This window comes from Cyprinodon tularosa, unplaced genomic scaffold (assembly GCF_016077235.1).
Source record: "Cyprinodon tularosa strain WSP-4 unplaced genomic scaffold, ASM1607723v1 ctg297, whole genome shotgun sequence".
Classification (NCBI taxonomy): Eukaryota; Metazoa; Chordata; class Actinopteri; order Cyprinodontiformes; family Cyprinodontidae; genus Cyprinodon; species Cyprinodon tularosa.
Genome location: NW_024039004.1, coordinates 709,837 through 734,982, shown reverse-complemented (window position 1 = coordinate 734,982; position 25,146 = coordinate 709,837). Strand labels below are relative to the sequence as shown.

General features: G+C 37.4%; 2 protein-coding genes across 6 annotated transcripts; both read left to right on the top strand.

Moving 5' to 3' along the window:
• The first annotated feature begins 1,713 nt into the window (after nucleotides 1–1,713).
• On the top strand, nucleotides 1,714–9,843 carry sh2d5 (SH2 domain containing 5). 5 transcript variants are annotated; one of them, XM_038291238.1, is made up of 10 exons: nucleotides 1,723–1,934; nucleotides 2,237–2,318; nucleotides 2,681–2,761; nucleotides 2,832–2,906; nucleotides 3,118–3,264; nucleotides 5,398–5,598; nucleotides 7,177–7,360; nucleotides 7,620–7,725; nucleotides 7,818–7,977; nucleotides 8,999–9,843. In XM_038291238.1, the coding sequence occupies exons 1-10, from the start codon at nucleotides 1,741–1,743 to the stop codon at nucleotides 9,188–9,190; spliced, it is 1,422 nt and encodes a 473-aa protein (XP_038147166.1). In that variant the 5' UTR covers nucleotides 1,723–1,740; the 3' UTR covers nucleotides 9,191–9,843. The 5 variants fall into 5 exon arrangements, with proteins under 5 accessions (XP_038147170.1, XP_038147166.1, XP_038147167.1 ...); XM_038291239.1 differs by having other exon boundaries at nucleotides 1,746–1,887; XM_038291241.1 differs by having other exon boundaries at nucleotides 1,806–1,935; nucleotides 2,231–2,318.
• A 1,859-nt stretch (nucleotides 9,844–11,702) lies between these two features.
• kif17 (kinesin family member 17) lies at nucleotides 11,703–21,993 on the top strand. The gene is made up of 15 exons (XM_038291237.1): nucleotides 11,703–11,763; nucleotides 11,895–12,183; nucleotides 12,317–12,463; nucleotides 12,600–12,701; nucleotides 13,791–13,980; nucleotides 14,123–14,575; nucleotides 14,967–15,049; nucleotides 15,149–15,314; nucleotides 15,441–15,511; nucleotides 15,602–15,717; nucleotides 17,355–17,583; nucleotides 17,846–18,104; nucleotides 18,233–18,294; nucleotides 18,399–18,522; nucleotides 21,548–21,993. The coding sequence occupies exons 2-15, from the start codon at nucleotides 11,953–11,955 to the stop codon at nucleotides 21,703–21,705; spliced, it is 2,391 nt and encodes a 796-aa protein (XP_038147165.1). The 5' UTR covers nucleotides 11,703–11,763; nucleotides 11,895–11,952; the 3' UTR covers nucleotides 21,706–21,993.
• Nucleotides 21,994–25,146: the final 3,153 nt, after the last annotated feature.

Here is a 25,146-nt window from a genome sequence, read left to right as displayed (position 1 = left end):
AATATTCATTCCAGTGGGAAAAATGTTCTAATTTACAGACTCAACTTAAGAGTGAATATACTTATTTTAAGCTTTTTCCCCCTTAGATCTTAGTTGTTGCAATCAATTTTTTCAATATTAGGCTTAAAACTCTTTGTTGCAACTTAAATTATCCTTAACCATGTCTGGCAATGTGCTGCTATAGGCTTAAGCTGCTGGAAGACTAGTCTTCACTTTTGAAATATTTAGACTATTCAGTTTCAGCGTTATCTTCTTTTGTTCTCATTCAGGGACCTGTAGTTCCATTCAGATTGGAATCTTTTTTGGAGAGGGACATGGGATGAGAAACTTCTTCCATATTTTGGCCATTGGTCGAATTTTTAGGACTAACTGGCTCAGAGATTAGACTTAGACATAGACAACTTTTATTGTCATTTTGTATGTTTTTTTTGGACTAAAATTGACATGAAATTTCGTTTAGTACAGCTTTTCAGACAGTAAATGAACATTTTCGTTCCATAAAGTGCAGCAGTGATCAAAAAAACATGGTGCAAAAAATGCATTAATATGGAAGTTCAGAGCAATAATACATATGGTGCAAATATGCAGTGGTTAGGTGTTATCAGTGTGATGCAATGGAAGAGGATTAGGGCCACTGAAAATACAAAAAAAGTTAACTGATTTTTAAATTTTACTTCAGTATAATATGAGGAAAAAAAAGTCAGAATTCTGACTTTTCTTCTCAGATTTCTGACTTTTTTTCTCAGAATTTTGGATCCTAATGTAGATGGGCACCATGAAGGAAGTGATGTGGGAGCACTCAGCTTTATTGACTAAGATGTGAGTTGTTTGAGAGAGCCAGTAACACATTGGTGGAAAATTAACTTTTGCCCGTGCCTGAGGGGTCCCCAGTGATGCTGTTTCATTAATGGAAGAGCAGAAGCTAAACAAAAGAGCTAGTCTATAAAACAGACATGGCTATGGCTTGATGCTAACATTTTTGTTAGCTGTCAGAATTCAGTCAGATTTCTAAGATTAAAGTCAGAATTCGTAAAAAAAAAAAGAATTCAAGTTAGAGTTCTTAGAAAAAATAATTCTTAGAAAAAAGTTAGAATTCTAATAAAAAAATAATTCTTCGAAAAAATTCTTAGAAAAAAGTCATAATCCTTAGAAAAAATAATTCAAGTTAGAATTCTTAGAAAAAAGAATTATTTGAAAAAAGTCAGAATTCTTAGAAAAAACAATTCTTAGAAAAAAGTTAGAATTCTTAGAAAAAAGTTAGAATTCTGAGATAAAAGTCAGAATTCTTTGAAAAAAAAGAAAAAGTCATAATTCAGACTTTTTCCCACATTAAACTGAAATAATATTTAAAAATCAGTAGGCCTAAACTTTTTTTCATTTTTTTTCCCTGGCCCCAATCCTCTTCCGTAGTGATGCAGAGATAAATCCTTCAGTTTTTTTATTTTTATTGTGTGTAAATTCTTAGGGGATGGTTGTTGTCACTAGGGGGCGCTGCTAATCTTTGAAAATTAGGCAAACTTAAAAGTCAAAAATGAAAAGAAAATAAAAAAGGCCCACATTGTAACAACACGAGAAGCTTTGTTCGTTATAAGCTTCTTTTTGCTGTTTGCATTGTTTTTGCCTGTTCATAATTGATCATCTTTAACCAGAGGCTGTTTCTACAGAGCAGGACTTTTTTATTGTAACTTATTCACTGCGGTGTTGAGCAATAAGGAGGAATGTGTGCAGAGCTGGGAAAGAATGCCTGGGAAGAAACAGCTGGGCGGGGGGTTAACCCAGCGTCCTGTTCCGCTGTCTTCCAGATCTCTGGGAGAAGAAGGGTTCATATTGGCCTCCCTGCGCAGAGACAGAGCCCCGCCTCGGTCTGACTGCTGCACACCTGGACAGGTAAAGGTGGAGCGGACACAGGAGAACACAGCTCCTGACTTGGAACAGTAAGCTTTAAACCAGCCTATTTCTTCTTGTTTCTGAGTTTCAAGTCCAGACTTACCTGTTAACGGTGAGAAAACAGATAGTTTTCTTAACTTTCAGGTCATTTAATCTGGATTTACTCGGTAAAACCAAAAATCTGCAGAGATTAAAATGTGTTTAAGAAGCGAGCTGAACGCAGTGGCCTTAATTCTCTGTTAGATTATTCAAATCTCTTTTAAAAAATGCCCCGTAATCAAGATTTTATGCGCTGACTTTAAACAAGATGAATACGTTTTTCTTATATCTTTTTTAATTTATTAAATAGACGAGGCTGGTTGTTTGTTAAAACGGGCAGTATGGGAGAGGCACCGACCAGAGAGGAGGGCACAGTGACTCGCTCTGCAGAGGTATGGACGCACACACTGGACAAAAAATAAGGAAAAAGTCATTTTTTCTTTTAAAAAAAAGTGCATTTATTCCTGAGTTGAGAAGGTAAAAGAGACATTTTGCCAATGGACGAAATAAGTTTACATTTAAAAGAAGAAAACGCAATTGCATTGTCTTATTTCATGTGCATTTTATCTAAATATCTTATTTTAAGAGTAAAATTCTCATTCCATTGGCAAATCATTTCATTTACCTAATCAAAATAAGGGTAAATACACTTAATTTAAAAAATTTCTACTTATTTCTAGATAGTTTTTCCAGTGCTTGTATCATGTTTATATTTCAACCATTGCATGTTTTATCAAACTTCTCTTTGGTGAAGTATGTTGGCTCATTTGTTGTGGATGACTGCTGTTTGGACGATCAGATAAATCAGCTGCACACACAGCTCAAGCACTTAAAGGTGAGTCTTTTGCTGAGATTTGAGTCTTGGTTGTGAAATGAGCTCTGATGGAAAGCTTGTTTTCTAACAGACATGCAAGAGAAGGAGGCCAGTAACCCTGAAGTTCTCCCTCAAAGGGGTAAAAATGTATGATGAGGATGAAGTGGTAAGTCATTCATATTTATTAAAAACATCCAACATGCTCTAACCTGCTTTAGACACAGATTTTTTTTTCTCCATATAGCTCTCAGCTTAATTTTTTTTTTATTGCAGGGCTGCAGCATTTTAGGGCCCAGCCTTAAAGTTTTATATATAATTTCAAATACAGTTGCTTTTATGTATCTGTTTGTCTGACTTTTCTTTTTCCTCTTTCAAAGACCCTCCTTATGGCTCATGCTTTGAGAAGAGTCTCTCTGTCCACCGCCCGCCCAGTTGACTCCCAGTTTGCCTTCGTCTCCCATAACCCAGGAAGCACCGATGCTCAACTTTACTGCCATGTTTTTAAAGCAAGGCATGCCAGAGCGGTAAGGAATCTCCTTGCAGACACTAATTCAATAAAAAGAAAAAAAAGCCAGGGGACTTTTTAAAAGTTGTGTGGATTCCCTGAACGGACAAAAATATAGTGCATACATATTTTGGGAAAATTTTAACACAAACTATTACATTTAAGCCTTTTCTTATCAAATGTGTAGAGTTTTCTATCTAAGGAAAACCAGTTGATTGCATTGACTCAAAATTGGATATGGAATAGACTTAAACCAAAGGCTAAAAAGATGGCTTCCAGCTACTCGCAGTGCTTTGTGTTAAGTGCATTTGTATAGAGCTGGAGATAGATGTCAACTTTTAACGAACATGAGACCATGCATGTAGACTGTTAGTAGCGAATGTGCATATGACATGATAACCTCAGATAAGGTCATTTTGCATAGGAAATTACCCTGTAGGGGTGTAACCCATCATTTTGAAAATAACACGTTGCATGAGACATGTCTGAAGTCCGTAGATTTTTTCTTTTATTTGTTTTTCATGGAGAAATGGAAAAAGTTTGAATTACTTGCTTTGTTTCTGTAAAGCATTTGTGTGTCATAATGAAGAGGACCAGATACTGATCAACTCTATGAAAAGATTCATAGTGTTTTTGTTTTCTTTGGTTAATTTTTCAGAATTAACTCTCGATTAGTTAAAACCGGCTTTAGCATCAGAGGTTTACATACATCTGCCTCGTCTGTTTTTTTTTCCTGGACGGGGACACTTTTTACAGACACCTTTTGTAATCCCAGTCGGCCTCGGCAGATGGCCGCTCAAACTGAGCCTGGTTCTGCTAGAGGTTTCTTCCTGTTAAAAGGGAGTTTTTTTCTCTCCACTGTCGCTACAAGCATGCTTAGTGTGAGGGATTGCCTTTGAGTCAGTGCAGTTAACTGGTTTTCAGTATAACTGGTTTTCCTTAGATAGAAAACTATGAATCAATTTGACTATATGATCTGGTGAACTGTAAAGTCACTTTGAGATGACATGCGTTGTGAATTGGAGCTATAGAAATAAACTGAATTGAATTGAACTTCAGGGGAAAGCCCATAAGATGTCACAGCTTTATAAGCTCTTAGTCTTCAATTCACAAGAGTTGAGTTCATTTGAGCCCTACATTTGGATGTATTTAATGCCAGACCTTACGCATTCCTCTGCCTTATGTGATCCAATCGGAAAGATAAATAAATGGAAGAAGAAAGCAGGAAGAGAACTCTGGACCTCCATAGGTTCTGTTTATAAACACCATAAATGTCCAGCTTTCATTCCATTTAGGAAGGAGGCCGCTTCTGTTTTGTAGAGACCACTTTGTTTTAGTGAAAAACAAAATAAAAAAGATCTTGCAAAGATGCTAAGAGATCATCATCCTTTGTCAAATAATTCTGTTACCAACATGAGGTGAAACGCCCCTCAGAGAGGAAGAAGCCACTACTCTGAAAGGAATATAGAAATTTCTTTTAAGTGTTTGTAAATACTCAGAGGGGTGAAAGACTCAAAATCCTGGAGATACAACCTGTGGGCTAATGAAAAAAAAAAAAAATCAAAGTATTTCAGCAAAATAGAGGCAGGAAAGGGAGAGAAGCATGCTTACTGTGAAGCACGTTATTCAGACAGCAGAATAATCATTTGAATTGATTTATTATTTTGTCAAAAAAAGAAGATATTTTTGCTCTAGACATCACTGTGAAATTATGTATTCATTCTGTCATTTTGATTTAACATTTCAGGTAAAATGATAAACTTTTCCTTATGAATAACTATTAAAATAAATTTTTTTAATGAAAATTTTTATACCTACATTTAATTAATTTATCCTTGAAGCAGATGTTACAATAATTTGATCTACATCTGTCTGAGACAACCAGCCACCCCGAGTTTCTGACATTAAACCACATGCAGTGTGTGGTAATTACCCCTCCACAGATATTTCAACATTGTTTATAGCTTTGAATAATCCTACTTTCTCCTGAAACCCCCTCCAGGTTAGTTTCACAGGTTGGGAAATGCTACACAATGGTATGTTGAAACCACCTTATGACATGTTGGAGCACCAAAGGGAAAGCTGAGAAATGAGACGTGTCTAAAGAACAACATCCTGGTAACGGCAGAGCTCCCCTCCTTCTGTGTTCCAGGCCCAGTTCCTGAACCTGCTGCTCTGCCGATGTTTCCAGCTGTCTTATCTGGAAAAGCATCCAGAAGAGGCACAGGAACATTGCACCGGGTCATTGCCTCGGCGTAACCCCTCGCTGCTCAACCATGGCTTCCCTCTTAGTGTCAGTGCCCTGGTTTCCTTCAGAAGAGCTCCCTTTCGAGGGTTGCTGTTAAGCACAAAGGTTTGAATCCTCACCTCTGCCAAACATTTATATCATCTCTGAATATCTGTTATTCACTTGAGCACATATTTCTGTATCGTTCTAAACGCATTTTTAAAACTCTAAATCGATTTTGAATTAAATACCTTATTTTCCAGACTATAGAACGCACCTCACTATAAGCCGCACAGTGGCGACTCCATAGGGGGGCCAGATGGGGCCACTAATAATCTTGGGGTGGGTTTGAATCTACTATTGTGGTAAACCTGCCTGTAGAAATCATACAAACTTCAGTAAACACCTACTCATATCTTGGTTTATTGTGTAATTATTATATTTTTATAGTTTTTGTTGCTGGCTGTGCATAATAGGATGAAATACTAAACTGATGCTACCACAATTTACACTGGTGAGTGTCAACTGGTGGCGCCAACGAAGTTGCACCCACTAAGTTTTTTGAAAAAATATAGAAACCTACATATCGCTGATATTTACTGAACTGTCTTCCACCAAACCTGTAGGGGGAGCTCTACATATAGCCCCCAGAGTAGGAATGATGAGCATGTTGGCTCGCGGTGTGATGTCACTACCCGATCTGTCGCAGAAGAACGATCCGTTCTGCGCATGTGCAATCAGCTCATTTGCGCATGGGCATCCAGTTATACATCCGGGTCGTCCTCGATTTTATTTAGTTAGAAATACCTAAATGACGTTTTCCCTCCCCAAAAATGGTAAACGTACTAAAATATAATGTGTTAAAGGTTAATAATGTAATTCCTGACAAAAAAAAGATGCCCTTAAATCCTTTCTGTTTTATCACTGGGCTCTTCCCGACCTGCTAACTTTTTCGGCTTTAGATTTAAACATAAATCTAATCTTTTCGAATTTTATGTTTTCGTTTTAACCTTATGCTATATGGTGCGTTATCTAAAGAAACACGGAGGACTGCTCTGAACATGTCTGATGATGATGTCAGAGAAGCAGTTTAACGAAGAAAATGTAAAAAGCATAAACATTGTCTCAAGAAAGTCATAAAACATTTTTTACAGATGTGAATTAGTATTCTTTAGTGACTTAAAGATAGAAATAAGTCGTTTTAGTACCATAATTACATTATTTATGGACACCCGGATGTATATCTATTTGCGCATGTGCAGAACGGATCGTGCTCCCGAGACGGATCAGGTAGTGACAGGCGGCAGTAGGAGCTTCATTGGCTGTTTATTTTTTTAGCTCTGCAGAAGTTGAACCCAGTCTCTTTAGTTTGGCAGCTTTTATGTGGTAAATGGATGACAAAATGTGTGACTTTTGGATATTTGCTCTCTGTATTGCCTGCTGCTAGTTCTTGTGATAAATGAAAATTAGCCCCTTCTTCTTTCATTTCCAACTTTGACTCCCCCCTCTGGCGGTTATGAAAAATCCACAGAAAAGCTGCACCTTCTTATAAGCCACATTGTTCAGACCGTGGGGAAAAAAAGTAGCGGCTTATAGTCCGGAAAATACGGTAAACCTGGATTATGCAACCATTAATGTTAAAGAAGAGACCACACGCCCTAATACCGGACCACATGCACTGATATGATGTTTTGTCATTTTTAGAAATCTAAGAAGTCCTCCACTGATCATCTCGAGAGCCAAGATGACGTTTTTTCCTCCTCCATTCCCTCACTGATGCGCAGGAAAGTCATCCGCAACAAAGGACTACGGTCTGGTGCTTACCGCTCCTTCACTTTCACACCGCACAAACAGCGCAACGTTCAGGAGCAGCTGAGCGCGTCACAAGGTGGGCCAAGAGTTCACAGAGCGCTATCAAGAGTCAAAGAAATGATTAGGTAAAGCAAACCCTTTGGTGTGTTGTGCAGGGCTGTTGCTCACTGTCGTGGTGTGGATTTTGGAGTCTCACATGGGCTAAACGTTTCCTCCCAGCCTGTCACCGTTTAATTCACTTTCACCAATGTCACTGCGAGGGATGGACACACGCTGGATTCCAACTCTAAACAAAACACATCGAGTTATGCTTTTTCTTTTTCTATTTAAAACAGGAGAGAGTCAAGACAAGGTGCCGGCGAAGAGATCCCGAACTCCAAGCTTAGCCGAAACAGAAGAGGCGTTGGCTCAGGCAGTGTGGTGTTGGGCTGGTCTCGCCACGTAAGTCTATCAAAGTTCTTAAGTTTCCTACCTTTTCATATTTCTTAATATTATTGCTCCTATTTTTATTTTTTTTCTCCCTGGGGTTACAGTGACAGCTGCTACTCCCTCCTAGCAGATGACGTTCTAGGATCATACCTTCTGTGCCCACATCCTAGAAAACCTAAATGTGGTTCTCTTATCATTCGCTTCCGCTCTGGTCTGATCACCCACCTCATAGAAAACACTCGTAAAGGGAAGTTCTTGTTGGAGGTAATCGTCATAACACATGGTCGATGTGCTTGTTTTTCAACAAGCTGTAATATTAAACATGCACAGTCATGTCCTGCTGAATAAACTACGGAAAATTGACCTGCTGGGTTTAGTGCCATGAATATATATATATATATATATATATATATATATATATATATATATATATATATATATAATTGTGTTGTAGTTAAGACCACACCAACCAAGACCAAGGAGGGACGAGACCTTGTCTCTGTCTTGGCCCCCCTTGGTCTCGGTTGGTGTGGTCTTAACTACAACACTACAACAAAAGTTTTTTTAAATCAGAAAAAAAAATGGGTTTTTGAAAAATATCTATTTCTAAATGTTGATTTCAATCAGAGCCTGGGCCTATGTGGTAAAATAACTCCCCTCTAGTCCTAAGAACCGGTTTGACCACTTTTCACAGAAACCGCCATTGAAGGTTTGCCATAACTGGCACCAGGCTCTTTATGTCTCACTGAAGGAATTTTACCACTCCCAAACCTCTATCTTGCTTTTTTTATTTATTTATTTTTATTATTATTATTTTTTTTTTTTAGCTGTTCCTCTGGAGAATATTCTAAATTTAGCAGTGATGCTTGATTAAAATTTTAATCTGGATTAAAAGGCTAGAGCAGACATTTCTTGAGGAAGCTTAGGTCCTTTACTTTTCAAACTTACCTAGAGAAGCTGGACAAGCTATTAAAGAACGATAGTTCTGTTCTGGGGACTGCTCTGGAGCCCGTGCAGATTTCATAAATCTGAGCATCTTTTTTTGAGACTGTAATTCAACAACAATGCCCATCCGATCCAAGTGTAAGCAGAAAAGTTTATTTTTAGACTGAATTCTGCAGACTCTGTACATCTCTGTGAACATTACTGCAGGCATTTCAGAAAGAACCATTTCAATTTTGTTGCAAAAAGCTTGTAAAGGCTTTAGATAAACATAAAAATAATGATGCCAGGGGTTTTTAATCCTACTGATAATTTTGAGTGCTTTTTTTTTTTTTTTTTGCAGAAATGCAAGACAGAATTCAACTCCATTGCTGAGCTCATTGAATACTACTCTGTGACCCCAGATGAGCTGCCTTGTCCACTGAGCTGTGCAAGAGTGAACCACTGCTATGAGTGGGAGGAAAATGCTAACACACAAAAGGCTATAAAGCAAATCAAAAACTCCACCAAAGCCAGATTTAAAAGTACCCACTGAAGGGAGCATGTCCAAACTACGAGACGTGAGCTGCCAACATCTGAGGATACTGATTAAGAGACACTCTTCTCATTCTTTTGCACATTTTTTTTTTTTTTACATTTAAATCACGTTTCTCACTAGAAAAATCGTGCACCTATAATCAGTGTTGGCAATTTTTATATGCTCTTATGCACCAAATTAATCAGGGTACCTATTTGTCAAAGAAGTAATATTAATTGCTTAAAGCTTTTATGTAAAGTCAGTTTTTTCAGTATTTTTTTTACATGCCTGTAAGGCATTCCAAGTTTAAATGTTCTTAGATACCAAAGTTTTAAGCATGGACTTTATAGCAGGGTCTTAACTTTTCCTTTTTTTTTAAGTTTCCTTGATCCTCCAAGGATTTACCTCAGTGAATAACCATGTTTTACTCTGATCGTTTTTGTCTTGTCTTCATATTGCTGTGTCTGCTATTATATGCTATGTTGCTCGTTATTTTCATTCTATTTGCTAATGTGTACAGTTAAATGTAACTAATTTTAATCCAAACCAACATTCGACTGAATGTTTACGGGGATAAAGTTTCATCATTTCTAATGAGCTATTTCCATGAACCGTCCACATACAGTTTGTTTTTTTTATGCCCATTTTACAATAAATCTATTATCATTCCACTAAATGTGTCTTATTGTTTACAGCTCTGCTCTTAGCCTTGACTCACAAAGTTTACATTTTGACCCAGCATTGTTGTTTTATTTATTTATATATATATATATATATATATATATATATATATTGGGAAACAAATGATAAAAGATTATTTAACCCCCATTTCAATGTGCTGGTATCAAGGGTGTAGCTTTTTGATGAAAGTTGGTGGGGACACTCGGGTAGAGGCTCATGGACCTACAGTTACACTTTCATTAGGCTAATTTTCCAAAAATTACCTCAAACTTATATTTATTGAATGTTTTCCTATTTTTGAGAACACAAGACCACAACACATTGATATTTATAGATGTTAGAGAGATGCCTTTTAGTCAAAAAACATCAATGCATGAAAAAAATAAGAGCCGATTCCAATGTCATAATCGATATATCATGCATCCCTAGAAGAACAGTTTCATTCCATCCTGAAAAAAGGATATGCTGCATTTTAAATATAGAATTGCATATTTTCTTGTTAACTTTGTGGTAAACTTGGAGATATCTTTTATTGCCTGTTGCATATCCCAGTAAATCTGTTTCAACTTTAAATCTGCAGCTCTCCCTACCTCTTTCTGTGCTCTGTTTTAAAAAGATTTATGCACCTATTTACCAATATAATGATGCCAGAATCTAAATTTCAAGACATGTAGAAGCTCTGCAGTCTGATTCTGTCTGTACAATAAGAAAACATGTTAATTCTTACAATCTGTTTTCATTTTTAGCTGACAAATATTTAAAACAATTTAAATAATGATAATAAAAATAATGAATAATAATAATAAAAAAAACCCTGCCTGCTCATGCTCTTCTAAACCAGACCAAAATCTATATCTACTAAACATGGTGAGTGGTGTTTCTCTCTGTTTTTACCTTTAATAAGGAACTTGTTAACTGCAGTAGAGAACTGAGCAACTATAAAGGTAATTGGATTGTTTGAGAAATATGAATTCTACAAACTTAATGCAACAATGTTCTCTTTTTAGAACTAAAAAATGTTTTTAAAGCAGGAATTTACCTGTCCTTTGACTGAATAAAAAAGTCTTTGCCAGTAAAAGTGTTTATTTTTTTCCACTGGATGCAGAAGTTTAAACATTTGGCACGAACCATCAAATAAAGTTTTCACACACTTACGCAGAAATTTTCAAATGTTTTTTGTTTTTAGGGTCTAAACTTTTCACATGTTTCAAAGTACATTTGAGTTCCTAATTACTCCAGAGTTTATTCTTCCTTTTTCCTTTGCATTATATTAAATTCACAATTTAACCTACATAGGTGCTTAGTGTACTTTCAACCCTCTAAAAAAACGTCAGACAGGTCTATCTCCAGCTGTGAGTTGCACCATTTTTTGGTTTTAATTTAATCTCCATCTCAGGGAAGACGTTTCTTCAGTTGTTGATTCTAAAGTGATTCTTAGGAAAGCAAAATTGGGATTTGGGTAAAAAAAAAAATCTAAACATGTTATCCGGAAAGCCATTTTTTTCGTCAGAAATTATAAACTGGATTTCAAAGTGGGCTCCTTAAAGGAAAATAAACTAACTGACAAAAATATATATTATGTTAGAACTGTAAATATACAGTCATATTTTTTTTATTACTATATTTTTTTATGTATTTATTACTGTTTTCAAGGCTGCACTTTAAAAAAATGAAATTTTCTAGAGCTGTTTTAAACTAAATTTCTTTTTGTTTGCACTTGTATACCAAATGACAAAATAAATCTAAGTTAATCTACCGTTTGTCTGTTAATTTTTTTCTTTCTCTCCAAGATGGCCCCCCCTTTCAGCCGCTTTGAGTGGCCCTGTGCGGTTGCTAGGTAACGGTAGGACGCTAATAAAGAGGAAGCACAGAGAAGGAGAAACTGAATCTACAGGTCAGCTGGTTGATAACAGTATATTTTCTTGCTTATGTGATAATCTCTATATCAGGAGGGAATTAACTTCAGTCTGAAAAGCAGTCATTTTGTGGATGTTGCAGCTTTTAGGTAGAGATTCATAAGAACTTAGTGTTTTCCCTCCTTAGTAAACATGGACTGTTTGTAGCTGTGCTGTCAGCTGCTGTTTGGTGGCTGTTAAGCCATGAGCTCAGAGTGTGTGAAGGTGGTGGTGCGGTGCAGGCCCCTGAATGACAGGGAGAAGGCTCTCAGCTCTAAGATGGTGGTGTCTATGGATGTGCAGCGGTGCCAGTGCTTCATTAAAAAGCCCGGAGCAGCGGATGGGCCACCTAAACAGTTCACTTTTGATGGGACCTACTTCATTGATCAGACTACCGAACAGCTGTACAACGAGATTGCATATCCTCTCATAGAGGTAAACGGCTGGATACAAGTGAATGATAAGTAACAGCCTTATGCAAGTCACACGCTTGTTACCTGATACTCTGAGTCCTCATATGTTGAAGTCATGACCGTTTTTGTCTTTTAACGCTGATGCATTAAAACAGGGTGTTACTGAGGGATACAACGGCACTATTTTTGCCTATGGGCAAACTGGAAGCGGCAAGTCTTTCACCATGCAGGGGGTGTCTGAGCCTGCAGCCCAGAGAGGTGTCATACCACGAGCTTTTGAACACATCTTTGAGAGCATTCAGGTATGTTAGAGAGCCTCAGATGTCTTTCTAACCATTAATGTAAGTATGTATACAGCACAATTAGTTATCGTCCAGGCTTGCCTTACCTGTGTTTGCTTTGGAAAAGTAACAATGCTTCTGATTTGTTGCACGACAGTGTGCTGAAAGCACAAAATTCCTGGTGAGAGGCTCTTACCTGGAGATTTACAATGAAGACATAAGAGATCTGTTGGGAAGCAACACCAAACAGAGGCTTGAGGTTAGTCTTTGTTCTTTCCACAAATTAGGAAGCATCTTAAACTTCTATTTTGACTTTATTATGACTCACAGTTGTGCATGTTTACATACCTTTCCATAGAGGACAGAAAAAAATCAGTTGGCAGTAAAATAATTTGAAATAGAAGAAAGTAATAACGAATATGACTAATTAAATGTGGTAGTTCTGCTATAGCATTGAATTATATATGTATATATATATATATATATATATATATATATATATATATATATATATATATATATATACATATATATATATATAAATTGCTACTGATAAATATATATGTCAGGTTTTTCTTTAAACACACCATCTGTTTAACGAATGAAATTAAAAACTTTTTAAACTTTTTTTGTAAAATGAGCTTCGAAGTACAAAAAAAATAGTTTTTTGTTTTTATATAGTGTGTATATATTTTTTTGAAAATTAAATTTTTGTTTCTTTTAGCTGTTAAACAAATCGTAATATTCATCTGAATAACTGAGAAAAAAAACTTTGTATTTTTATATACACACACACATATATATATATATATATATATATATATATATATATATATATATATATATATATATATATATATATATATATATAGCTACTGAATATGTCAGGTTTTTCTTTAAACACACCACCTGTTTAACGAATGAAATTAAAATATTTTTTAAACATTTTTTGTAAAATGAGTTTTGAAATAGAAAAAAAATAGTCTTTTGTTTTTATATAGTGTATTTTGCATATGCATTTTATCTAAAATTACATTTTTGTTTCTTTTAGCTGTTAAACAAATCTCAATATTCATCAACTGAATTTTTTTTAACTTTGTGGAAAATGAAGCCATATAATAAAACAATCTAAAACCAATGACTTTTTACAGATATTCTTATTTAGTGATATGCACTTTAAACTCTATTTAAAACCAATTTCCTTAACTGTGTCTCACATTTAAGGAAATACTTAATGCATGTGTTGCCATAGTAACATAAAAGCTCACTTATGTAATTGCTTTAAGGTCAAGCTGGTTTAGCTGTCTAAAGTAGTTTTTATTTGCTGTGTATTTTTTTTAATGCCTAGCTGAAAGAGCACCCGGAGCGTGGGGTTTATGTGCGGGACCTGACCACGCACACATTGCACAGCGTAGGAGAGTGTGAAAGAATCATGGAGCAAGGCTGGAGGAATCGTGCCGTAGGCTGCACGTTGATGAACAAAGACTCCTCCCGGTCCCACTCCATCTTCACCATCCACTTGGAGATCTGCAACACAGGCAAACATTGATAGGAAGACTTTGACTAGACCCTGTTTAGACAGATTTGATAGACTAGTTAATTTGATTTCTATTTATTGTGCACTGATAGATTAGAAAGATTATTTGTTTTTTTGTTTTTCTGTTTCTACCAAACACATAGATGCAGCCGGCAAGGACCATATACGAGCTGGAAAACTTAACCTAGTAGATCTTGCAGGAAGTGAGCGTCAGTCTAAAACCGGTGCCACTGGAGAGCGACTCCGTGAAGCCACAAAGATCAATCTGTCCCTCTCAGCTCTGGGTAATGTCATCTCTGCCCTGGTCTACGGCCGCTCCAAATACATCCCCTACCGTGACTCCAAGCTGACAAGACTGCTGCAGGACTCTCTGGGAGGAAACACACGCACCTTGATGATCGCCTGTCTCTCACCTGCTGATAACAACTATGAGGAGAGCCTGAGCACCCTGCGCTATGCGAACCGGGCCAAGAGTATTCAGAACAGACCTCAAATCAACGAGGACCCCAAGGATGCTCTGCTCAGGGAGTATCAGGAGGAGATCAAGAAGTTGCGAGCCCTCATCTCAGGCCAGCTGGGCACCTCTGACCTGTCATGTAAGGAATCTGATCTGTGAATAGATCTTCACAGATATGCAGTGACTAGAGAATGATTGGCTCTATCACAGATATCTCTTAAATGTTTATTTTTTTTATCACCATTTCATTTTCTAGATTTTTATATTACAATATCAACCAAAATTACTCGACCTAATACAAATTATGATATTGTCATCTGGAAACATCATCTGCATCATATTTAAATGCCATCAAAGTTTGTATGTATACGTGATTAAGAAACAAAAACAGATTATCCCTATATGAAGCATTCTTCTTTTTTAAAGCATTATTCTTATATTTTAAAAGTTTGCATAGAGAAACAATTCAGAATGAAGACAATAGAAGCAGTTTGATTTTCATCTCCCTTTTCCTTTTGAAATTTCTTCAGCTCTTCTGTCTGGTCAGCCCATGATTGCTCTTTCAAGGCTGCAGCCGAGCAATAATGAAGCAAAGAAGGAGAAGATTAAAGAGGCAAAGACACCATTCCCACACTAATATATCAATGTACACCGAAGCAGCCATTGTATAAGAAGCAGTTGATTGATGGGTCTTATTCCACTGTCTCCACAGGAGTACGAAGAAAAGCTGGCAAAGTTGCAGGCTGAGTACAATGCTGAGCAGGAGTCCAAAGCAAAGCTGCAGGCAGACATTGCTGCTCTGCAGCGTTCATATGAATCAAAGTTGTCTAATTTGGAGAGGGCCCAGACCAGCAGGGGGAGCTATGACAATAAGAATGGTAAAAGGAAAATATCTTTCTAATCATAAAACATTGAAAAATCATGATATGGTCATGATTTTGACTCCTATATGGATTCAAAATCCCTGTGGCTACTTTTATGTTTAATAATGTTTCCAACATCAGTGAGCTCTAGATGTGTTGATGAAGATGGGGGTAGAAACCACAGCCTAAGTCCATCTACTACTTCAAAAGAGGTATAATAATTTCAATATTACCTCCAACGAACCACAGAACAATTTCATTCTGAGATCAATGAATCCGGTTTCTTCTCTGTCACCTGGCAGCCTGATGTGTCTTCTGCTGCGGTCGGCGTCTGGAAAGATCCCAAAGGAAACAAGCTCGTGGATTCAGCAGATACTAACTCAAAAGAGTCTTTTGATCAGAAACATGTTCTGGAGAGGTTTGTATCAGTGATTCACCAAAGCACAATTTTTCCAAAAAAACAAACTTTTATTTTCTGATATGTTAAATATTGTGAATTTCATTTACATTGTGCTGATATCTTGTTTTAGGATGAATATAAATGCTTGTAAACAACAGCCTCCTTATATCTGCAGAGTGCCCTTCTAAGCAGTCTGTAACCCCTAAGCCTTTTCACTTCCTGTACGGTCACATGCAATTCAATACGATTACCACTCAACCTTCCAATGCCCGTAATTGAATAACAGCTGTTATTCGATTATAACAGATTTTCTATGGCAGAAATTGACCAAAAACAATAAGTTGCATTTTTTCAGAATGTCATGTAATTTTTACGGCTCTAAATATCTTTTATTTAGCAGGACTTGGGCCTATTTGGTTCCTTGGATTCATAAGGTTGCAGAACCCTTCAAAAGACCAACACAACTTAAAGAATCCTTGTGACATGGAAGGAAAATTATTTAAGGGACTGAGGTTTTTTTTTTATACAAATAAAATCTTAGTAGTGTTGCCTGCATGTTTATATAAAACCATTTCTCCAAAACCACTACTTCAATTTCAACTAATACAGTTTGAAGTCCTCCAATTACAAAATCAGTGCTGGTAATCTGGAGCTGTTTGATCTCAGTAGGAATGCTGCTGTTCTGCGACTTCTTGTTAGTGAAAATCAGTAATATGACAGCATCACAAAGAAAGAGCAACGTACAAGACATGCCCGGGAGGGTTTGTATGATTACTAACTTAGCAAGGCAAGCCTGGTCACCTTACTGACATGCCAGGTATAGTGGAGGATTTTCAAAATTTTTTGAAAAGATCACTTAACAAAAAAAGCACAAATGCATCCCTGTTCCCCCTTCCAAGAGGGAGGCCTAGTAAGCGTGTGCATGTGTGCAAGTGTGCATGAGGAGAAATGGCCTTGTGCGCTGTTTAAAAGTTGCTTTTTGCATCATCTCATACAAGCTCACTTTCCAAAAGAAGAAATGCAATTTTCCCATTAAGTCAGACTCATCACCAGTAAGTGAAAATGGGGAGGAGCACGTAGGATGGCCTTATGTAAACATATCACCAGAATGATTGACTGTTAGCAGGACCTTTTATTTTGATGATCCACCCAGAAAAAGAGCATCCTCCATTATTACTTTAATTCATGCAAGCAAACTGAGGCTCCTGGTAACTCTGGAGGAGCTACAGAGATCCACAGATCAGCGAGGAGAATCTGCATTATTCAGTTTTCTCTAAAGTTTACTTTTCTAATTTGAGTTTTAGCAAAAAGTGGCAAAAAAAGAAGTTTTGCTGAGATCAGCCCTAAACTTTATGGCCTACACTGTGTATGACAACTAATAATTGATGGCTTTTCTTATTTACAATGAAATAGATTAAAATATGTTTATTTATCAAAGAAAACTGTTGATCAAAGCTTTCATCCAATTTTATTGAACTTGGAGTTTTTTCGTAGAAAAAAAAATGCAAAGATGTTATTCTCTGTTATATTTTCCTCCCATATTAAAATCATAAAGTTGCGTAACACTTTAGTAAGACTCTGTATATAAAGTTTTTATATAATAGTTACATTATGTTTTCACCCATGCAGCAGTGTGTCTTTCTTTGTCTCTCAAGGCTACAGAAACTGGAACAGGAGGTTATAGGAGGAGAGCAGGCCAGAAACAGCGAGTTACAACAGAGACATCAGCAGAGGAAGAGGCTTGCTGATGAGAGGAAGGTCCAGCTCATCAACGCCTTATCTGAGGACAGTGAGGAGAGTGAAAACGTGCTACTGAATGTCTACAATTCAATCCAGGAGGAGGTTCATGCCAAAAACCAGAAACTGACCAAAGTCCAGCGTAAGGTGAGTGACAGCAGCTTCTGGACCCAAACTTTTAGAACCTATGGGAAATATAAAAGGAATAAAAACTGCAGCTCATTGGACAGTTGGTGTATTTTTAAAAGAACTTTTAAAATATAAATTAGCATCACATATTTTAAAATGGGTGCAAAATAAAAGCAACAGCTAAAATGTTATAAAAATGCAGAAATTGCTCCTTTATTTTTGACGATCTTTCATAAACTTTCCAGCATCAAACCAAGATCCCATTGTTCTGTTCTAACAGCTAAAAGCAGCTAAACTAGAGATCAGCGATTTGCAGGCAGAGTTTGAGCTGGAGAGGAATGATTATTTGGCAAACATTCGCCGATTGGAGAGGGAAAGCCAGCTGCTGAACAGCCTGCTTGAGCGCATGGTGCCACTGGTACGCAGAGACTGTAACTACAGCAACCTGGATTGCGTGAAGAAAGAAGCTGTTTGGGATGAGGATAGCGCCACCTGGAAGCTACCGGATGTGATGGTGCAGAAAACAACACTTCCTTCAGGTAAGGAATGTGATATGATGGCTTTTATTACTAATATTTGTAAATTTAATAGAATTGCACTCCATCCAACTGTTGATTTCATTTAAAAATATATATATTTTGTTCTCTCTTTCTTTTGCTCTTTGTAGCAGTGGCTTCAAAGCCTTCCTCTGGCAGAGCTTCAGGTTCAGATCATTCAGAGTCATTTATGGTGTGTACATTCTATGGATAATCCTTGACATCAAAAGCACACTGTTAGTTAACATGAACACTATGACACATATGAATATGTTTTCATTACATCCTGTCTTATAGCAGGTTGAAGAGGACAGATACAAGGAAATGTTGGATCGTAAAGACAGTGAGAATATGGCCAACAACTACTTTAAGTCAAAGAGAGCCAGTCTGCTGCTGGGCGCTGATGCTGCTAAAGGACACGGTGAGCCAATCATGGTGATTGGTAATCAAGACACCTAAACACAGTGTTGTGCCTGAACGCGTTCATTGAACGAAAGTTCATGAACTCGTTCATATTTTGGGCGAACGTGAACTGAACGTACTGCATTATTGCCTGATGAACGTTATTGTGAACTCGTTCATTCTGGTGTCTGTGAACGGCACGCTCTCTCAGTTCAACTCCGTTTAATAGGTTGCCAGATTTCTATAAAGCCCTCCAGGCGAAACCCCGGCTAAATCACACCGTAAACAGGCCTTAATATGTAGCGGGAAAAACACCCAATCTGGCAACACCAGCTACCAGCGTCGTAGCCTACAGCCGCGTGCGTCATCAAAACAAAATGCAGCGTGGAAGCAACAGCAGCATGGAGGCGACTTAAAACAGGTTTATGACCAGGTGGTCGGTGAGGACGATGGCAACAAGTTTGCCCGCCGGCTTTCAGTAAAAAAATCCGCACTTCAGTAACCTTAAATTCCTACCTCAGCCTGGTCCCTCAGTTTGTGTTAGTAAAATCTTCTTGAGCGGAGGTCTTCAACAGGGGATCCACGACCCCTAGGGGGTCTACGGAGGTACTGCATGAGGGTCTGCATGGTTAGTAGATATTTTTATATTCCCCCCCTGCATTTTTTTCCCCCACTAATTGAAATGTCTTTAAATACTCATTAACATGAAATCAACACACTGTAGTAAACAGATAAATGGAGGCAGAAGATGTCTTTCAGTCATCAATGCTCACATTCAGCGACACACAGGAGCTCTTTCAAGCTGGGCACCGTTTCCTTCACAACACCTGTCCCATCAACCAGGAATCAGAATCAGAAAAACTTTAATAATCCCAGGGAGAAATTAATTTCTTTACATTACTCCATCTGTAATAGAGTGACTATAGGACACAATTTCATACAATATATATAGTTAGGGGGTCCCCGCTCCATCTCGCCATCAGTTTGGGGGTCCTTGGTCTGGAAAACATAGAAGACCCCTGTTCTTGAGGGTTTTACTATCCATGTAACTTGTTTGTTAAACCTGCCTGGTATAAGTTTCCAGGATTCCTTTTTAGTATGTATTGAAATGGAATTTCAAATGGAAAAAATTATATAAAAAAAAAAACATTTGCACCTTAAAGACTACTTTCCTATTTTTCTTTTAATAATTACTCATTAAAAAGACCATTCAAGCAGCACATTTTTCCTGATGTTTTTGAGAATATACTGTAGGGGTGAAAGCTGCAGCTGCTACTAGTGTGAAGTGAATGGACAGCAACAAAGCGTTAAAGCAACAATGGGGAAATGCTGTCCCCTCAATGCTAATGTAAACCCTGGTTGGATAAGGATTCAAAACTGGATATGAAGATGAAATCTGACGCACAGTTTCAGAGTTACAACTGATAAAATAATTGCTGTCTGTGGTTCTACAGTAGGCTATGGTGTAATTGAGCAATATATGAAAAAAAAAAAGAAAAAAAAGAACTATGAACTAGTTCGTTTTTTGGAATTGTGAACTATGAACTGAACTAGTTCATTTTAAAATGTGTGAACTGAACTTTGAACTAGTTCACGTAGAAAGAGAACTTTCCCAACACTGCCTAAAAAGATCAGAGAACTAAGCTGTTCTAATATAAATAGAACTTTGTTCTATTTTGCATCAGTTTAAAACTAAGGTCCTGATCTTTAAAGATTCCTAAAATAAAAAGTTAGAAGCCATGAAGATAGAGATAATGATGATAATTATTTAAAACAACATAACAGTAACAACGATGAGTATTATTTATAGTACACTTTACATAAGTATCCATTACATTGCAAAATAACTTAAGCCTATGACTTGTTACTTTAAGAGTCTTTTTATTTAATGCCAGAGTATTTAAGTTCTCTCATGTTTTTCTTTTATTGCATAAAGAATTGCTTTGCTGCAATAATCTGAGCTTGCCCACATCTTTTCCCCCACTAATCATTTTGTACCTTAGACTTAGACAAACTTTATTGTCATTTTGTATGCACATAGCGTATACAAAACGAAATTTCGTTGTGTACAGCGTGCAACAGTTGTAATGATATTGCAGTTGGAGTAGATAAACATTACCAACCAATATAAGGTGCAGCAGTGATCAGGATTTAAACAGTGTACGTAAAAAAAAAAAAAAAGAAACCAGTATAATGGTGCAAAAGCATTCATATGAAATCTTTCAGTGCAGTGGAAAAAAATATATTGTGCAAAATGCAGTAGAAACGTTGAGTTGTGTACTATTTAAAAGGATTATGAAAGTTCAGTAACATTGTTAGTGCAAAATAATGTGATGGAGAGTCCAGTTTAGAGTTCAGCAGTTCATCAGTCTGATGGCAGTGGGGAAAAATTAGTTGCAAAATCTGCTGGACCTGCAGCGGATGCTGCAAAGCCTCTTCCCAGAGGACAGCAGGGAGAACAGTACCTGATATGGAGATCTCCTCTCTCAGCTTCCATGTGCTTTAAAACATGCACATCTTTGACATTTAGGCCTTATAGGAGCCACAGATATCGAATAAGGAGTGCTTAATTGCTCATGTGGAAAAAACTGTGCTTGTGCTATATGTGGCTGCATCGTGGGTGATCTAGATTGCTTACTGAACTGTCTTCCCTATTAAAACAAGCAGATTGTGTGTTCTACTGGTAGTTTGAGAGCAGCAAAAAACTAATTTTAAGCCATATAATTGGAGGTAATGTAAATTATAATAATAAAAAACAAAAATGATAATAATAAATATTAATAATATTGCAATTTACATAGGTATCACAAAGTTCTACAAAGAAATGTAAAAACAAAAAAAAAATGAAAAATAACAATAATGCTTGGATGCTCTGATCACTGAATTCCACATACAAACAAGTTTAAACATGTTGTAAATACATGCAAACCGTTTAAATGTTAGATCTTTTTCTTTTTTTGGGTTGGGGGGTGGAGGGTGGGGGCGCTGTTTTTTCTGTCTATTCATTTTTCTATTTTTTTCTTATCCCCTGGTAAACACATTAGGCTACCGTTCTGTGAACGCTCCCAACATGACCCCCCCTCCCAGATCTGACCCCGTCCTGCCTCGGCCTTTTCGCCTGGAGTCTCTGGAGGTTTCGGTGTCCAATGGGAAGACAAAGCGCAGGAAAAGCAAGCCTCACATCCATAGTGAAGGGCCATGAAAGGACATGGTTAAAAATCGAATTCCAACCTCACCCAACAATCTTTAAATGTGCATGAATGACGAATCAAAACATTTATTTCAGGCAGTCTATTACATTTTGTACAATTTTATGTGAGAATGTAGTTTATTTTCATTACTTAGAGGACTGATTTGCTCGGGTAAAATACTGTAGTGGTTGATCTGCACAGTGTAGCATGAGGAATTTAGTTAATAATGATTAAAAAGTCTATTAAAAGAAGCTCTCATTACAGAGACATTGTCAACAAGGTGTTGGTAGCTTTTTTTATGTTTTAATTTTTCATGTCAGTATGGACCAGATTTTGGTCCTCTTTGATCTGAGAAAATGTATTGGCTGAACATCATGATTTAAAATCACCACATCCCAGAGATCAGAATAGCTGTGGAAGCCATTTAAACTGAGATTTTATTAGAACTTTAAAGCTACAGTGTGTAATTTTCAGCGACATCTAACGTCCAGACTGCAGCAACATGAACATCTCCCCCCCACCGCTTCTCCCCCCCAACAGTACGGCGAGCGTTAGGGGACAAAATGTCTTCCACGACGTCCACATCACCTACCTTCTCAAGTGATGAGGTTTGTTTACATAGATAATTTTACAGATAGTATTTCATTAGTCTGTGTAGGGTATAGATTTCATGTAGACTTTAGATAATAAATATACCCGTTATTTTTTCTACATCGTTGTGACGTTTTGGTGAGCTGCTTTGCATGGTGATATAAACAGATTAAGTAATTGTAGTCATTAGTTTAACAGCGAGATTGTGTTCGCTGGAAGAATATATATTCCCCGTTTACAGAGTCCAAGTCTTATTTGTTGCACGGGGGTTACAAGGCGAGGGAGAGGAAGAGGGCGAGGAAGAGGGAGAGGGCGAGGGCAGAGAGGCCGGGGTGGGCGTGCAGCTAGGGCCAGGCGAGGGAGGGGTGCCAGCGGGGTGAGAGCAGAGGAGGAAAGGCTTGAAGATCTCCAAAGGAGCCGGAGAGAAGTAACCGAGGTATATATCCAGAAAATTATTTTACAGACAATTACTGAATCATTACCTATGAAACGTCAGGGACGTTGCTGAATAAGTATACTGGAGAGTAACAGCATCATCACGCAGCATGTTATTGTTTTAGACAGGTCTGAGCATCCTGTACTCCAAAAACTGCAGTGATATTAGACAATTGTGTGTGTAGGATTAATTACCTGTCCAAGAGAAAACTGGCAACTTGAGCGTCACTTTGAAAACCTTTTTCCTCCATCAGTGACTTCCATCGTGTAAATGCCGTGCCAAAGTTGATCCGTGTTTTTTGTCGTTTCTTGTCACGCTTGCGTTTATTCTCGTCGTGTTTCCGCTTCTTAGATGACGGGGGTTCGGTGTCCACCGCTTTTCGTTGTGATACAGAGTAGGCATGATCCTCCATTCGTCTGATGTTTGGCCACACAGTGCCAAACAGTTTGCAAAGTCACTCACGCCTGCCGCCTTGTTCACCTTTCTTGTTACTGAGGCGCAGTATACCTGCTTCTTCTTCTTCTTTGGTTTCAGGCAGACTAAACGCTTCTCAAGCATAGTACTGCCATCTACTGTTCAGTACCGTCTCAGTTCATCTCTCTCAACTTGCCGTAGTTATTTTCGAGCGTAATGGGAGATCTCGCAATCGCTAGTTTGTTGCCTCTGCGCTTGCCGTAGCGCAAAGATGTCTGCCTCCATGGCTGCGAGACCCGCTCCTATGTAATTATAAATAACGAATTCTAAGGCAACGCAAATATTATGGTTAAAAGGCTGAGCTCATAGGTGATGATAAATAACATAGTTATGTATAATATATAAAATTTCTGACTTTATATCCCTGCAATTATTACACACTGTAGCTTTAAAGAAACTGGTCTGAGAAAATCTCAACCTTGTGACGCATCATCCTGCTAGAGGTAGCCATCTGAAGATGTTTACTCTGTGGTCATGAAGAAACAGTAACAATGGTCAGGTAGCTGCAGTGTTTTAATGAAGCCCAGTTTTTTATTTAGTACCAACTACAGTTAATATTTCCAGGGAATATCCAGGTTACATTTTTGCTGGTGTCAAATTGTATCAAGCCTGTTTGAATGTGGCCACAGGTTCCGCTAACAGGAGAGGTGCAACATGTGGACCACTGCTGCTGAAGCTCATCTGCCTCAAAGTTTCACATGTTGTGTATTCAGGAATGGTATTCCTTTAGCATACTTTGGCTTTAGTGACTTGAGTTACTTTACCTTCTTATCATCTATAAACATCGGCGCTGTCTGTCTCTAGCTTTTGACTTCAAGAGCACATTTTTCTCCATATGATTGTTCATTTTCATTTTCAGCGCTTAGACTGGAATAACATGTTCAAAGTGATTGTAATCTTCGATTATTTTTGTCCCGATGTTCCATTTATCTAAAAGCATTCTTTGTTGGATTGATCTTGGTGGATTTGCTGTTTGTGTTATTGCACAACTGAAATTATCTGTACCTAATAAAATATCCTTTTGCATATATTCAGTGGTGTCAATTAGCAAAGTACAAATACTTTGTTACCTTACTTAAGTAGAAATTTTTTCTGTCTACACTTTACTTGACTTAAAGCTACAGTGTGTAATTTTTAGCGACATCTAACGTCCAGACTGCAGACCGCAGCAACATGAACATCTCCCCCCCACTGCTTCTCCCCCCCAACAGTACGGCGAGCGTTACGGGACAAAATGTCTTCCACGACGTCCGCATCACCTACCTTCTCAAATGATGAGGTTTGTTTACATAGATAATTTTACAGATAGTATTCTCAGGCATAATACTGCCATCTATTGTTCAGTACTGTCTCAGTTCATCTCTCTCAACTTGCCGTAGTTACTTTTGAGCGTAATGGACGATCTCGCAATCGCTAGTTTGTTGGCTCTGCGCTGCCGTAGCGCAAAGATGTCTGCCTCCATGGCTGCGAGACCCGCTCCTATGTAATTATAAATAACGAATTCTAAGGCAACGCAAATATTAAGGTTAAGAGGCTGAGCTCGTAGATGATGATAAATGACATAGTTATGTATAATATATCACATTTCTGACTGTATATCCCTGTAATTATTACACACTGTAGCTTTAATTATTTTTTAAGACGACTTTTTACTTCTACATTTTAAAAATAGACTCATGAGTTTTGTATAATTTAAGCCGATTTTGGCTTTGTCCTGTTGGTATTTAAAAAAAATAAAAACATCAAAATAATTTGTTTTATGGAAAAAAATAAGTATTTCTTTGTGGTTGGCCTCGTTCGCCGAACACCAAAATAAGTAATTATTCAAGATGAAAGTTAAATTGACATTGTTGCCATTACAGTTTTTTCTGAATGCTTAAGCGCTAATCTTGATTCTTGTAGCACTATTTCTAAAACTATTAATACGTATAGCAAAACCACACACTGAGTT